This window comes from Plectrocnemia conspersa, unplaced genomic scaffold (assembly GCF_051122295.1).
Source record: "Plectrocnemia conspersa isolate PC_06_02 unplaced genomic scaffold, ASM5112229v1 ptg000006l, whole genome shotgun sequence".
Classification (NCBI taxonomy): Eukaryota; Metazoa; Arthropoda; class Insecta; order Trichoptera; family Polycentropodidae; genus Plectrocnemia; species Plectrocnemia conspersa.
Window position 1 is genome coordinate 6510532 of NW_028277170.1, and position 18531 is coordinate 6529062.

The following is an 18531-nucleotide window of genomic DNA, read 5'->3' on the forward strand; positions in this document are numbered from 1 at the left end:
TAGTCATAAAATCAGCATTTCTTAAAATAATTAATTGGTTATTGGTAAGCTCTTGCTATTCGTGGATATATATACACACTAGACAATCCCATCGAAAATATGCCGCCCCCAAGCAAGTGCCACCCGGGGCGGCCCGCCCCACCATAGCTACGCCATTGATGCCGACCATTAACAACTCTCGTGGATTATAAACTTGAAAGCATCATTATAATATTTTATTTATGAATTGCCTAATTTTACAGCGAGCATTATAAAGAGTGTCGATTACATCAGCAAAAATCATTACTTTGACGAATGAAATGGCGATGAACGTGTTGATAACCTTAGCCTTAATTATATCGAGCAATTACTTACGAATATGCCTTAAATAAAAAAGATATTATTAATATAAATTTAGATATCGCTGAAGAATTATAAAACGATAATGACGCGAAATAAAATCTAGCCCCCTTTATTGTACTTATAATTAAACTTTACAGTAAATCATGTTTTTCTTAATGACACAAATTCTAATGCAAGCTTAATAGTTGTATGTCCAGTTATCAAAAACTGCATAAAAAAAGAATCATGGAATCAATTAAATCACTGATTACCTTGCTTAAGGAAAAATCAACACAGAACGGTAATAAATATGAAGTTAATTCCAATTGTAAAGAACCAAAGTGTACTGTATCTTCTTGTAATAAAAGCGATCTTGAACCAAATTGTAAATCTTGATGAACAATGTGATATAGCAACGATAATTCTGATGAATATATGTAATAAAAAATGCAACTTTTAACTTAATTGCACCGCATAAAAAAAAAACATAAACAGCAAATCGTTTTTTTATTTATTATCATTTTATATTAATATTAAAAAATATTTTTTTATAAATATAATAACATGAGTACATCAAAAATATTGTAATAAAAATAAAATGATTTTTGTTAATAGTATTTTAGTATAAAATTAGATAAACACATATTTAGCTCGAGAATACGAATTATTATATTCAACAAGTATAATCGGCTTACATTTAGTGTAGTTCTATGAACAAATGTCTAGTTTTAACGGTGTTATAATGGTTCAATAATGCTATGCTTGTTAATGTAATTGAGATACAACTTCCAGAGCCCAATTACGGGATAAATATATATTATTTTTATAAGATAAATATCTATCATAAGTTTTGGGTCGTTTATATTTATATTATTTCATAAATTATTAAAAAAGAATATCTTGGTATAAATTTAAATAGCAAGATCACACTAACAAATCAACAATACTGCCTACTGTATGCTTAGTATAATCCTGTTTTAATATGGCACAGTTACATGTATGTATAAATGCTTTAGTACAACTCGCAACTGTCAAACTAACGTTCCAATAATCTCGTTACAACTAAACCCACAAAGGGCTATTTAAAAGGGGGTTTACCGACCTTACCGACGCCTGTGCCAAATTTTATTATCAACCCTATTTTATTTTTTTATAAATTGGGGGGCCGTATGAATAAATTAGAACGAATTCCAAATTGATTTATTTATATGAACGAAACGCTTTTTACATATAGAAATTTCGTTCTATATACCTACCATCAAAATAATATTTATTTATTTGGATGAAAATGCGATTTTTGTGGCAATAGTTTATATTAATCGTATCTCACTGTCTGGTTTTTATAAAAACATCTCAAAGTTATATTATACTGAAACCTCATCTGCTGAAAAATATGTTTCGTAGTAAATTACTAAAACAAGGTATATGATAAAAGCAAAATCTTATCTTGACACATAAATAAAAAATTGTTTGTATTACACAAAAAAAGTTATTGATTCATGAGTTAAAATGATCATTAAAAAATTAAAATATAATACATGTTAGTATTATAATTTTTACAAATATATATCGCTTAAGATGAGAGTAAATTGGCTGTTAAGAATCTGTTGCTTTTCACTTTAGCGATAAAAATCATAATATGAAAAGTAGATTCTTAGCCAAATGTTATGATCACATAATGGTGAAAATATCATATGCCATTTAGTGTCAGAAAGTCCTATACTGTGTCATTCAATTCCGTTCGCATTATTAAATCCTACGAACCCGGTGGAAACATTTTATTTAGAGAAACCACTTTTAAGAGCAAGTAAATCTTTCAAGATGCTCGAGTTTGTTATGAAAAACGCATTTCACTTTGACGATTCGTCAATTATTCGCGTCCTCTATGACACTTTACTTCGCAGCATTCTTGAATCGAGATATAGTTTGGAGTCCCTGAATAAGCTTCTTAATCGAAAATGTTCTTGAGATAATTTTGTAAGTGGTTATTATCCGTTCTTATATCCTAGAGCTTTGGATACGATTCGCTGAGTTCTTGCAAAAACTTATATGTCAGTTTTGAGTTCCGGAACGTTTTCGAGAATCACGATCGCGCCCTTTTCTGATGTTCGTTAGAGCCAGAACATCCGCACTAGCCGACTTGCCTATGACTATCGCCATCCGGCTCCTGAAATATTTTTTTTTTTTAATCCTAGAGAGCTAAAGAATTTCATGATTTATTGATGCATATATTTTATTTGCTTTCTCGTGTGCATTTCTTAAAGTCTTTTCTGTTCCTGACATTTTATTCTGAATTTCAAAAAGCGATTTTACCAATCCAGGCTCACTAATTAAATTTTGTTTTTGTTAATTGAGCCTTCAATGCTCCATTTGGGTAATTTTCCCCAGTTACCCTCTGTATTAAATCCTTCGCGAATAGTGCTTGTACAATATGCACGAATGAATTTGTTTTTATGTAAAATTTGTTACAGCTTTATAAATTCCATCAGTAACGCCCCTCGTCCATTGAACCAATCGCGTTACATAAAGGCGTGCTTTTCCAGTTCGAAGCTTAGCCATTGGACAAAATAAAATGGAGAGGGGATCGAGGATCTTCGACATGCGCTCTCCGTGTCTCGCAGATGTATCCCGCACGTCAGCCAAGCCGACCGTGGTCGATTCGAGATCGAAATCTTTCAAAACAAAATCACTGAAAAGCGAAAATCTTAGAGGACAAAACAAAACAAACTCGCGCCCGCGTACTCGAGTTGCCCTTCGCGAAACGGACACGGACAACGAGTGAACTGTGTAAAAAAAGTTTAATTGATAATGTAACAAAGTTTGTTCCTTTTTGTTTTTTTGGTTTACTTTCGTTTTGTGTGTTGGACAACGTGTCAAATGTTACATCGCCAGCCGGTGATTTATTAGCGGTTCAAACTGTACGGCGTCAAGGTGGAAATGAAGGTAAGGATATTTTTATAATTAATAATAGATAACCCTTTCTAAATGTACTGACTGGATAATAACAAAAATACCTTTTCTTATAAAATGTGAGAATAAAGAAGATATACATTTAAAATAATATCATTTCAACAGTAATGCATTTTAAATATTGTATATCAAGTATTATAATTTTAATTAATATTGATAATAAATAATTATCTAACACTGATTTTTTTATAATAAAGCTACGTTTCTTAAACCGAGATTTTAACTGTAAAATAATTACTTTCACAAATATAATTAAATATTATTAAAATTAGTCCTTCTTATAAAATAAAGAATTATGGAGATAATTTATTACCATTCAAATCAGTCGATATCCCAATATCATAAACCATGTTTTTATTTATTTTCATTTAAATTGAAATGAAATTAAATTTAAAATAAATTTAATTTATTTTAAATAAGAACTTTAAGCTTATAAAAACGAAATTAAAAATGCATTGTAATTAAAAAAATTAAATAAATTTAATTACGATATAATTTAAAGTTCTTAATTACAAATCATACAAAAATATATATGGCTGTATTCGTATAAATTTATTTTAATCGGTGATTTAAATTAAAGATTATATGACATAATATTGATAAAATACCAAACCTTAAATACATATTAATTTAAATTTGTATTTCTTTTAGTTTTATTAAATAGAAAATCTTATTAAATTTATTATATTGAATAATTGTAAACACTACATTTTTTAATTAAGACAATTTTATGTAAAACGTAAGTGTTTATTAATAAAAATATGTTTAATGATTTATGGATTAATAATTTAATCGATAGGTATAATATAAAAACAAACGCTTTACTAAAACTTTATTATATATATATAAAAGTCCTAAGAAGTTCAAAAATTATAAGCAATAGTTACAGCACTATTTAAAAAAAAAACAATTTTTAAGAACAGTTCAATTTAAACACATGACATTTAATAAAACCACCTAATTTAAATACAATATTGAGTCAAGAGGATTTGAAAAACATTCCCAGTATAAGTAACCATAGAAAAACGACCTTTTGAAGATCGATCGATGATTTATCATCATCTTCTATGTGATTCATACATTCCGGTTGCACCTTTTGATACATCAAAGAAGATCGTATACACACACTCACACATAAAAATAATTATTTATACACATTCATTTACCCTCATATTTTTATTATATTTTTATAATATTTTTTTACCCTTTTTAAACTCCAGGTGCGCCTTTTTTGCTAGCTATCATATCTACCAATAGTTTTTTAGCAATGGCGTTATAAATTTCAATAACTTACAATATTGCCATGGGGATGAAATAGAAGGGTGTGCCATAAAAAGGGACATCTTGTTATGGATCGAGGGTACAACAAAAATCAGAACGTTTGATCGCATAGTATGGCATAATAAATTCCACACAGAGCTTCTTAAGCTATTAGATACTGTAAAATATATGGCATGTCAAAATTAAACACGATTTTCCCTAATTATTAATTAATAGAAACATGAGTTTTCAACTGGTAATTCATATAAAACTTTTATAATCATTATCGCTACCATGCTGAGAGGGGAATAGGGTTTATATGTCGGTATATATATATTATCATTATTTAAACGTGTTATCTTACCGCTATAATATGATAAATAACTTATCTGCGCATAATTCAAGATTTTCTATTGAGAAACGTTCGATAAACTCGGATTAACATGTTAAGACAGATTTGTGTCCAGAATCAAGCAAATTTATTTTAAACTACTACAGTTATTTTTTATATTAAACTCTATAAATAACGATATTATATATTTATGAGATATTAAATTTCAACAATTAAAAAAAATAGACTAGTGTATTAATTTGATTTTATTATTGATTTATAAACCGTCATATTCACACAATTTCTGAATGGAATTTTATTTATGTAAAGTATTTTCTATATATATATATGTATTTAAAAAATATTTATTATAATATATAAACTAAATAATAATTTGAAAATATCATTTGCTAAAATAATCTCACATATATGTATATAAACGAACATCAATTAAATATCACCTGCAGTTTTAAAAAAATAATCATTAAAAGATTATTTTTTATTATTATTTTCTTTTACTTAATTGATAGCTTTGACTTTTTATTGTTAATTTTTAATTGCACTTACTTATTTTAGATTTGATCTTACCAATAATAGAATAGTGTAAAACATATATAAAATTCACGAACTCTATTTAGATATTGATTAAATTTTTACAATAAGAGCTTTCTAAAATTAGTTTTTATGATTTTAAAAAGGTAAATATTTTCTATAATAAATTTGACGTTACAGATAAAATAAAAACAGTGAATTTAAGCAAGTTCCCAATTAAATAAACTACTATTTTAACATTTATCTACAATTTGTACCAAAAAATAAAAATAATAATAACAACAATAGTAAAGAAGTAATATTTTTATATATAATATTTATTACTATTTAAATTCCATCAATATTTTTTCTGATTTTTTTTTTTTTTAAATATTGTATATATAAAATCGTCTTTTCTACACTTATGTTTTTATAAGGTGTTATTAGTACTTATTGTTTTTTTCTGATTAATTAATTATTTAATAAAGTGGTTTAAAGTACTTTTTACTATAAATCAACAAGTAAATTGCATAAGTCTAAGAATCACTGCCAACTCTTTTATTAACTTTAGATTATTGTATCATAGAATACGCAAGTGCCTCTCAGTTTTTATTATATAATATAATATTTTTATTAGATCTTTTATATATACGATTTCATATGTGTTACAACTAAGTGTGATGCACAGTTTAAAGCAATTGATCTATGTAATTAAATATTATATTTTTATTAAAACATGCAGGAGATACATAATTTAAAGAAAATCTTCGAGATTACTCTACAAGATAGTGTACGGATTGATCTGTAATTATATCATGGTACTTTTTTGTTTTGAGCATTGCATACAATTCATTGCATTATTAGCGTAGCGTCTACTCATGAAGCACTTTTTAAAGTTGCTAAGGGCAGTAAGAGCCGCGATCGCGTCCTTTATTCTTACCCGTTGTGGCCAGGACTATGATGCTGTGGGCGATATCAATAAGGAGCTGGAAAAAATCATGTGGGATGGAGCTCATATATTTTTAGTGCTTTTTTTAAATGCATATTATTTTTTGTATGATGGTCATAGTGACGCACTAGGGAAACCTGTCAAGTCATGATTGCCATATTTGTTATAAAAAATTTAAAAAAATGAGCTACAAATTATAAAACCAAAACATATTTTATGTACAAATCTAGTTGTTATAAAAACATTTTAACGGCTCTAATCTGATCCGCTAGATGGTCTAGCTTATTATATTAAATTAATATTTGCACTTAAAATCATATAATAATACAATTTAGGCAATTATCTCTTAGTGGATTTATATTTTTACTACAGAATTTATTTAATATATATTATTATAGATATTAGATCATCATCAAAACTTATTTTTAGTACATGTGTGCATGTTAGTTTTAGCGCGGCTTATTTTACGCATAGAAGACATATAAACATGTAGAATTACTAACATTTGCTTTTCAAAAATCATCATAAAAAATGATTAAATACTTCCACTCGCTAGAAACGTAAGAGCCGCGTGATCAATCAATAGATCTCCTTTGGCGTGTCCGACGGGTTATTTTTATAAACAAACCCATGGTATTGAATAAGCCGCCACCTCACAGTTTTTTTATTAATAATAATATTTCGTTCACCACGCAAAGGATATCAAATGATATCCGCCGCGTTTGAATGGGCGCGAGGTGACAGGTGGGAAAATACGAAACGCACACAAATAAAGTCCCTGGATCATGGAGAGGTCCGATGACTAGCCGAATCTCCAGCAACTCTTCGTGGGACGCCGCGTCATCCTCGGTTCTCGCGCATTCAATGTTTTCATTCGCGTTTTTGTACGTCTTCGAAAAAGTTAGAGATAGGATGAATGTGAGGAATGTTGGGCGTATGTAAGGATGCATGTCAAACGCACGTCAATTACGACGCCGATCAAACAAGGAGGAGCGAAAAGTCCAGTTGCTCAGAGTACTGTTTTTGTTGCTGTGATGAACGATTGGTGTCTCATCTGCGCTAACGAGTCAGAACGCCTATTATACTACGCTCTCATTAAAGCAATGTATAAGGCGAATTATAAGTATATACATGTGTATTAAAAGAGTTTGCTCGAAGTCGATTTAATGCCCTTTATAAACTATGAGCTTTCGATAGATTGTCTACTTTTAAGTATTGGATAATAACAATTAGTAAAATATAAATATTTGGGTCCACACAAATTGACGAAAATCTGTTTCTCCCTTATTATTAGACACAATATATAACATAGTTTTTGGACAAGCTGATTATGAGAGATAAATATTTATTATATCTTGATGATCTGAAAGTTTTTCAGAGTACTCCCACAAATTCGGATTCATTCTCTTTTTGCTGTGAGTTGGTCGATCGATAATTGACTGACGTTCAGCATCGCACAAGTGTCATGTTGTCACATTTTCCAGATCCCCTTACCCGGCAGATTTCTCTGACAATTTAGGTGCTTTACTTCCGTCGATGACTTGGAAGTGACGTTCGAGCAGGAATATAGATTTTTTATGTACATAAGGCGTTGAGAAACTTCGATTTTACGATTTTAACTTTGAGAAAAATGTTTGGCGTGCCAAATGCAGCTATAATGCACATTGCTAATCTCCTTAACTTTATCTTCAAATACGTACTTTTTATGAAAGTATTGTATTGTATTGCCTTCGAATATGGCTTTCATTGCAATATTTGTTTACAGGTCTATTAGAGTACGCTCGGGATAAGGATGCCGGTTTGTTATTGTGTGCGTGTACATGTATATGAGAGGGAGAAGCGATGTAGCGTGTACTTCGTTGTCTCGCTTTCTCTTTTAAGGACAGTCGCTGATTCGTCAACGCTGGTATTCGTCATTAAAGTGCAGTGTGGCACAGAAGTTCGATCTTCTCTAGTGATTTATTTTAAATAATTTTGTGTTGATATTGGTTTAACTCAGATATGCCCACTGTCCCATGAGTAGGTCACTAAACTAGTGCCACTGTTATTTATTTATAAATGAAATTTTAAGAGAACAAAATTTCTTGGGCATATCTGAGTTAATTGATATCAAGGCTTCAAATATACACTGTAAGTTATTCGTTCTCTTACCCGTAGATTAAAATGTTTTAATTATGTTTCCATTAATCCGTACGTTGTTGGTTTTTTTACACTATTCTCTGTAAGGCTTAAAACAGTTATTATTCTTATCGTTGCGCCAATGATAATTTTTTAATTTATTCAATGGATTCTAATGATTTAATAGAGTCGTCGAGCCATTAAACAATCTGCGAATAATTTCTTTCCCCATTTTATATCTTTTTGCTTTTGAAGAATAGCTAAAGACTTCATTATTTTTTTGACTAGTGAAAGATTTTGAATTTTGCAAATATTTAATTAATGACATCAATGTCTGGTTTCTGCGATTATATAATATATTTTTAATTGTCCGTTTAAATTTCCAACTTAGCTCAGATGTATGTATGTTAAATAAACATATATTTTCTTTTAAAATAAAAAAATTAAATATTCTGAGCGAAATTGTTTTGAGCCACACAGTTCACGCACACAATAACAAACCGGAATCCTTATCCCGAGCGTACTCTAGCTCCATTTGTTAATGAGAAGGTGCAGTTTCGTCCTTTACTTCAAACGGGGATAGGAAAAGTGAACATTTCCTCATGTTTTTCAATAAATGAAAATCTATAGTTTAATGCTTTGATTAGTTTTGTGACTTCATTAGCATATTTTGAAAAAAAATTGTCACTGTTAAATTCGTTTAATAATTTAAAATGAATTGCATTCTTTGCCAACGATTGTTACAAAAGCTTTTACATTCTGATAATATTCGGTATTAAATTTATTTTCACCTTGTAGTTATTAATTTAATTCATTTAATTTTATTGTTATATCTGTTAAAAAAACATAAATCTAAAAGCCATTGTTGATCGTAAAATTCAGATATATTTTCATTCATAAAAATTCGAATTTATATTATTAAAACAATTATATTTCTTTAAAACAAAACATATCTACTGAAGAATTAAGTTTTGGTTCAAATCAATCAATTATAGCTAAAATGAAATCTAAAAACATAGATAAAAACAGCAACAGATATGTGATCAGCACTAAATTTTACATTAAAATCGAGCACGACTTATTTATCTCTTACATTGTATTCCATATAAGCATAAAATGTGCATGTACTTGGTTAGCATATACTCATCAACGTTAAACAGTTTCCTGTACACGATCTGAGCCTAGACTCACTTCGTATGTGATCCTTTGTACCAAAGCCAATATCGCTTATTACAGAAATTATTTTTTGCTGAAAATTACCATTGTACGCTCTCTGGGCTACAACAATAGATTATTACATACACTGGCGTTAATGTTTGCTTAAAATATTTCAAAAGCAATTCTTAAGAAAAATAAAATAATATGTAACCCCGAATAACTTATATAATTTTAAATGGTGACTTTGGGCTTATTCTGTAAAGTTAATTGTGCTACGTAATCCGATTATCTGATGCACCAAATGCCATCATCCTTTATTTTTTAAGAACGATACGTTTAAAATCTTATTTACTTATGAATCAGATCAACTTTATTGACGCGCAGCTTTCGTAATCGATTTTGATATCAGGTTTCAAACTAATTACATATTTGATCAACAAATGTATTACATAACATAAGATTTCATAATAGTATGATTCATCTTCCAGTCTTCCCATAATCTCAAATTAATAACTCCGGCAGCGGCACTTGAATTTTTATTTTCTGAAAAACTGACTCTATTGGTTATATATTATAAAATATATAATAATTTATAATTATTAATATAGTAGTCACCGATTCTCAGACTTTCAGTCTGTTGATTAATACTGAATTGTACGTATTCGGAAGATTAAATAAAAAATAAAATAAAAAATTAGCTCGAGGCTAATTTCATTTTTTATATTAGAGGGACAAATAATAAAATATTCAACACATTTCCGACAAAGATACAAAAATCTAACTATAAACTGTGTTGTAGAATTGTATTACTTAACATACATATGTGTATGTATTATACAATAAATATATAAATATTGTTGTAATTATTAAAAGAGTAAAAATTAAATGTTCGGAATAAATGTCGCAATTAAGTTTAATACCATCTCAACAATCCATTAAATTCTGATAGTTATATGGTGGTGAAAAAAACAAGCATGCCTTTCAGAGACTATTAAATAATATGTGGTGGTTAACGTACGAAACCCCGCGGTGTTTGTTTTATGTGGTAGAAAATTATAATGATTATGTTCGTGTATCAATTTCTTCCCAGTTAAAAAACGTCACTAAACTGTGCAATTAATTTATCGTGTTAGATATAGGTGTGTATTTGGATTATACTGTACTATATCATTTTTACTGCGAGTTTTAACTACAGGAGTTTATTATTAAAACATCCAATAAAAATATAAATATTATGCTTACTTCTCTAATTTTAATTTCAATAAAAATAAAATTATTTAGTGTAATTTAAAAACGTGTTGTAGATAAAAGTTGAATTTTATTATTAATAATAATTTATTTATTATTGATTATTGTAATACAAAATAAACTTAAATAAGCCAAAAATGTCGCTAAAAATATTTATGAAAGTAATATTTTCATTACACTATAATATAAATAACTATATTCACGAGTGTATAATAAAATATGTAGAATCATAAATCACAATAATTCGTTTTATAAAAACGGTCTCATTTCCATGCACGCGGCATACGGAGCTTCCAATGTGATTGAATCCATGTATATGACGCATAAATAAAGGAATCGACAACCTTTTTTATTATAAAATAACACTTCATCAGTAATTAGTTTTCTAATAGGATTTCATTTTTTAAATAGCAATTATATGTTTGTGAATCTTTCTTACAAACTACTTTAAAATATTTTTTATTTATAATTGTATGAACTTTTTAATATATATTTAATTAATTAAAATATGAAGTACAGTATTTTTTTTTTTAATATCAAGTCAATTATATTGTTAAGTTCGTTAAAATGTATTTGTTTAAAAAAAATATGAAGTAAAAAAAAATAAGTTCTAATTAGGGATTCTGTGTCGAGACAACCCGGGAATTTATTCCCGAGAATTCAAAGAGTTTTTGCTGTCTGGAGTCCCGGGAATTTAAAAATTAATAACCCGGGACTCGAGACTTTCCGTAGTGCAATTTTACAAAAATATGTAAAGAGCGAATTTGATGTCGAGCTTAATTTATGTCTCGATATGAAGACAAGGTGGAATTCCTTATTACCCATGATCTCGAGATTTTGAAAGTTACTAAAAAAGTTAGAAAATCATTAATTGATCTTGGCATCGGCCAAATTTGGAATGAATCGAACATTCACGTATTGGAAAATATTTGTGAAGTACTCACTCCTATAAAACTGGCAGTTGAAGCTCTAAGTCGTCGAGATTGCACTTTATTAACATCAGAAATTATTGTTAATTTCCTTTTAAAAAAAATATTTGAAATCAACACAACTCTGTCGTACGAACCACCAAAATATTTCAACGACTAGAAATAAAAAATTCAACTTTAAAAAGGAGTTTCAGATATTAAACTCAACTATCAAGCGAGCTCCGAATCTAGAGTTTTTATTCAAATCATTGCTTACAATTAAGCCAACATCTACAGATAGCGAGAAAGTTTTTTCTACATCTGGAATATTTGCCACAAAAACCAGGAACAGGCTATGTGATTCATCATTAAACGCCTTGGTGTTTTTAAAAACATATTTTTCCTTACAAAAGTAAAGGTTTTAACTTAATATTAATATAAATATTTCGATTAAAAAAATTGTAATAAATTAAATTTAAATAAATATCGAATAAAGTGTTTTTAAATTGTTTCAATACATTTTCACCTATCGTACCTATAACATATAACAAATAATATATGTTAATAATAATAAATTAATTAAAATTAATAATAATAAGTTAATAATAATAAGTTAATTTTTTAACATAATTTTTTTTCATGATTATACGAAAAATAATCAAAGTCTCGAGTCCCGGGAATTCCCGGGACTTTAAAAATTTGGGTCTCGAGTCCCGGGAATCGAAAAAACCCGAGACTTCAGAATCCCTAGTTCTAATACACTATTTGCAAACGCATTTACTGCACTTTTAATTTTCTAAAATGTATATTTTATATTTGAGTAATAGTGAAAATTGTCCTTATTAGAAGATGAAAGCTTAAATATTGTTTAAATATATCGGTGGATAGTGTAAATTTAAATAGCTATCTATATCCATAATTACTCTATAGGAATAGCAAAAATGTTTCTGGATTTCTTTATTGTCTGTTTAATTTATTGACTAAATTTTCACTAATTCATTCTCAAAAATAGTGGAATTCTAAACATTTAATAGCATTGCTTTCAGTCACCATTTTGAAAATGTGAGATTTTCTCTTTATCGCACGGTTATCAGTATTGTGAGAGCAACGTGTTATTAGTAAATATTTTTTAGAGTTTTAAATTTAAATTAAAAATTATTCATTTCTTTTTCAACAAAATCATTTTATTGTTAAATGTAATATTAAAACCATATCTTCATATGCCCTTTTAATTTATTAAATTACTTTTTCAATAATTATTATATTATTAAATTCAATTTCTACAACGACAAAAATTCGACAAATCCCATACCCACAGTTTACCACACCTGTCGAAGTCAAAGTGATAGATTACTGTATCGATGGTGTGGTGGCAAGCGCATATTTCCACTCGCGTGAAATATGGGAACGCCGACGTAACCAAATTAAACGTTTAAATGCTTATTTCAACAGTGTTGTACCAACTGCTTACTACTACTACTTGTTAACCCAAGTGCCAATCAACGCAGCTTCCCACAATGGATCATTGTTATCTACCGATCGAATTCATCATTTTGTGCTCACAAATCATTTTCGCCAGTAAACTCGTCTAGCGTGAGATAGTAACTCGCGGGAGAGATGCAGGGCTAGGATTGTTTGTTTGTTGCAATAACTTTTGAATCAGTTTGTTTAAACATATTTATATAAGTGCGAATTTTGGTAAAATAAAATTAAGATTGCTTTAAAACCCATCACCAAGTATTTTAAATAGCTTTTATTAATTACCATTTTTTTATTTCAATTTCAGATACTATAATTTCTTACAATTGGATTTTTAATTTTGCTTACAGTTTTAGTTGTATCAAAATATGATGATTTTAATCTAAAGTGTGGTTTGTCAAAGTTAATATTTTTTCGCGTGTCTATGTTCAATTTTTCGTTATGAAATCACAAAAAGTACGGTTTGTTATGTACTTTATAAAGGCTTACGTATCGCGCTTATATTACTCTCCTCTATTTTTCCAACGTTTCGAATTCTAATTTTCTTAAGTTCTAATTTCGCCCATCCAGATGAGTCGAAAACAATACTGCGGTTTCTTATTTTCTTTGCAGCAATTAAAAACATCTGAGAATGTTCGCAATATCGCGAATGAAAGCTTATGTCAAAAATTAATAATTACCGCAGGGAACATATAATAAAATACTATATATACACCCATACCTCGCTTTACGGCCTAGATACGTTCCACGAAACTTGGCCGCAAAGCGAAAAGCCGTAAACCGAATCAATTATTCTAATACAAATTCATACAAATTCAATGGGATCGGTTCCAAATTTGTTAAATATGTAACATGGTTTATCATTTAAAATGCATTTTATCTTTTTATTTTATTTAAATCAAAAATACATACATAACAAGTACATAAATTTGTACATAAAAGAATAACAGACTCCAAAAACCAACAATAATCTATAAACAAAAATTAAACAACTTCGTGTTACATAAAATATGTGTATGTATACATACATAATATTTTTTTAAATGTTTTTAATCTGAAGACGATGAAGAAATTGTAACCTGCAGATCACTGTCGTCATCATTTTTCGCTGGTAAGAATGGGCCTGGCTTAAAAAAATTGTCCAACGTTGTTTGTCTTTCCTTCTTGTCTATTTCGTTTTTCAGTGATTTATAACAGCTAATGGCTGAGTTAATTCCTCGAGAAACTTTAGCGCTACGTTCGACGTCAGGATCGTTTTCAAAGAAGATGTTGATTCGTTGTTCGAACTAGGAAAAAGCTTTTGACAATTTTTTTGATGTTAGCTGTTTGATACAACAGGCTCTGTCTGTTCATCAAATGCCGGTTCTGCTTGCAACTGAATGACTTCCTTATATGAAAGGGGTTCCCTATCAGCTTCAAGTAGATCAAGCACATCACGTTCGTTCAAACCTTCAAAGCCAAGATCATTTGCTAGATCCAAAATGTTTTGCCTAATTTCAGGAAGGCAATTAACTTCTGCATCAGTACTTTTTACACATTCTGGCCATATTTTTTTCCAAACATGGTTCATTGTTGTTAATTTTAATTCCTTCCATGATTCACTGATGCAGTCAACAGCATCCTTGATGTTATAGTTTTTCCAAAATGTTTTAATTGAAGATTTACCATCGGTTTCCCTTATAAGTGGTCGGAAAGTTCGGCGTAGGTAATATGCCTTATAAGTGGCTATTGCACCCTGATCCATTGGTTAGATCAGAGCTGTTGTATTTTTCTGAAGGTACTCAATCATGACATCTTCAGATAGTTCGGATAAATTAGTAGGATGCCCTGGTGCATTATCCAAAATTAGCGAAGCCTTGTTGCTTAAGTTATTGTCTCGCAAATATTTTTTCACTTCTGTGCAAAAGTGATTTTTGAACCAATCCTCTAAAGTAGCTTTAGTCATCCAAGCTTTCTTGTTGGATCTCCATATGACGGGTAATTGATTTTTATTTAGTCCTTTAAGAGGCCTTGGATTTTCGGACAAATATATTAAAAGTGGTTTTAGCTTAAAATCACCCGCGGCATTTGCACCAAGTAGCAAAGTTAATCGTTCTTTAGACACCTTATAACCAGGCGCCGATTTTTCGGTTTTTGAAATGTACGTGCAATCAGGCATTCGCTTCCAATAAAGCCCTGTTTCGTCTACGTTAAACACTTGTTCAGGTTTATGACCACCTCTTTCAATAATTCCCTTTAAAATGTTGGGATATTCCTTAGATGCGGTCTCATCGGCTCTAGCTGCTTCACCTTTCATTTTAAAATTATGCAAATTAAATCTATTTTTAAATTTTTTTTAAAATCGACATCGAAAAAATTTTTTTTGCCGTTATAGCGAAACATTTTAGGCCGTAAATTGAAAACGTGCCTTAATTGAAGAGGGCCGTTATAGCGAAAGGCCGTATAAAGAGCGGCCGTATATCGAGGTATGGGTGTACCTGCTGGATAATAAACAAAAAATACAGTACGATAACGCTTTGTTAAGGAGCTAAGTCGGGAGGTGTTTTAATATTAACCCTAATCTTCAGATATCCTATGAATAAATTAATTACCGACAAGCTTGCATAAATTTATTGAAATGTAATATGCATTATAGCAAATTCATGTACAAGAATTAAAAAAATAACTCAAATTAACATCAGCATTTATTTTATACGCCTTCCGATATTGTTTCCTAAAAGTATGGTAGCCCTACGCGCGTGCATAGTTTGAACTGTAATTTAATATAAATATTGACAGTCGGTATGCATGACGTGGAGACGATATGAACGCGTGATGTATTACTTGTATAAATCTTCGATTCACAGGTGTGAACGAGACAAATCTTCCCCCAATAGGTGCCTGTGGTTAGGATAGTCTCGACTATTTGAAGCACATTTTTTACATATATTTGTATAATACGGTGGAAAAAACTTTTTCAACAATCGTTCGTTGATACAGCATAATAGATTAATTTTTGATCATCGCATTATTACATAAAATTACCAATATACTTTTTTAAAACAAGTTTAGGAAAGAGCTTTTACATGCATTCTATTAAAATAATTGTTAAATAATCATACTTTTTATATTTATATAGAAAAACAATTCACAAAATATAAGCAAATAAAAAATAAGATTTTATATTTGCAAAATATCGACCAATTTATAAACATGTTTTTATGATATTTTTTGCTATTTTTAAATCTATAAGATCAATATCCCTTATTTTAAATAAATCATATTAGATTTTAAATGCATCTTTGTGTATATTTTTACCCATTTCCGATATAACTTAGGTTAAAAATTTGGCAACTAATTTATAGAATTAATGCAATATACATATGTACATATATTTAGAATGGCTAAAAAAGCAATTTTTTTGCTTAAATCTAATGTACTGTTAATGCTACAAAAACATGGATAATTTAAGTTTTTTTAACATTAATATTATCAATTTTATAGGTAAAAAATAATATATGTTCATTCAAATTATTTTTCTAAAATCGATGGCAACAGCTTACAAGATTTTAGATTTAGATAATAAATAGAAATTATCAATAATTTTATTAATTAAGACAAACCATAAAAGACGTCTGCCAAGCAATATATTAGGTTATAAGTGTATGCATAATATAAACACAGTGTGTTTATAAAAACTTGAGATATTATGAACTCGATCGCAAGACTAGCATTGCGCATTACGTTTTATGAAATTGTTAAGGTCACAACGTGTGATTTCGACATGCCACCATGGGTGAGAGGTAACAATGTTGTGTTTTTTTTATACTCACTTCTTATTCTTTTACTTCTTCTTCTTGACCGCCAATGTGAGTAACATATAGGCTTTTTTGTTGCCGACCGACCCGCGGGGAGCATGTGTTGCCAACATAAATCAAATCCAAGTGACACCAACACTTTTTTTATTCGAGAACCTATTAAAAAAATAACTCTCGGTCACCTGGAATATATGTTTACACCTTGCAACATATTTTATAGGATCCGTATTATTTTTTTATTCTTCACCTCCTTTTCATTCTTGAGATTTTGTCCGAGTGCGACTTATGGAATTTAACGGTCCTAATGCCATTGTACTCCGAGTTTTTAACGTTACAAATTTGACAACGGATTTAAGTTATTAATGCCGAGCTTAGCCGGTTTTTTTATTTTATTTATTTATTCAACTTCGTCTTCATCGTCAGTCTATTAAAGTGCAATAAAAAAGGAGATGCGTGCATCAGTGCCATAAACGTGACTGTAAGACGCGTGTTGTAACACGTGACATATAAATGTCATCATCAATTTTTAGTAATTTCTTAATGCATCGATCACATGTTGCTAGAACTTCTAGAAAATATAATTGATGATTGTAGTGATTAATTCATAAGAATATATACAAACGTTAGAAATAATATTTTTTAGATGCGTAATCGATCAGGTTCGTATATATTGATTAATTTTGTCTTACGTAAAAATTAAAAATAAAAATATATTTAAACCATAAATAAAAAAATACACTTTCTTATAAAACGTTTATTTCAATAATACACATAATTTTACAAACATACCAATATATATAATACTATACAATATTGGCTTATAACATTTTAAAGTTTACAATTTGTTATTATCTACAATTAAAAAAAATGTTTTTTTAACCCTTTGAGTAATTTGATAATTTATAAACATTTGTCAATTTGTTAGTATAGACATAAGAGTGAGTTCCATAATTATTTCCGTAGTTATATATTTTATATTGCATTTTTAGTAAATAATAATTTAAAAAATCAATGATTTTATTACTTTTATTGCTTTGATTTATTTTACTACTTTTTTGTTAATAATTTATTTTAACACTTTTCTATTATTAAATTTTGTTACTTTCTTTTACATATTTAATATAATATATTATTCGACTTTTTTTGTATCAATACAGAGGCTTTCAATATATTTTATAAAATTAATAAAAATTATATTTTGTTATATTAATTTATTTCGTATTATATTAATGGTAATATTTTCTATAAAAATCATATACAAAAATTTTAATTAAAAAAATTTTATATGAAAATAATGTTTTTTATTTATTATTTACTCAGTTATACATTATATGTTAATATATTACAATTTTATATGTAAATATATAACCATCTGGAGTACCTTAATACAGTGAAAGATTAACTGCCGTACATGTACGGCGATACTCCTCAAAGAGTAGCGAAATAATAAAACTGTAATAT

At 28.8% G+C, this 18531-nt stretch overlaps 1 protein-coding gene across 3 annotated transcripts in view; it reads left to right on the forward strand.

Annotated features, from left to right (window-relative positions):
* Positions 1-2957: 2957 nt before the first annotated feature.
* The window catches only part of Awh (LIM/homeobox protein arrowhead), a 53584-nt gene continuing 38010 nt past the window's right edge, over positions 2958-18531 (forward strand). For all 3 annotated transcript variants that reach the window (XM_088187726.1, XM_088187724.1, XM_088187725.1), the window contains exon 1: positions 2958-3264. Coding sequence is in view for 2 of the 3 variants with exons in the window: in XM_088187724.1 (XP_088043850.1) it covers positions 3259-3264 (6 nt within the window). In the remaining variant the exon portion in view is untranslated. The remainder of the gene's footprint in view (positions 3265-18531) is intronic.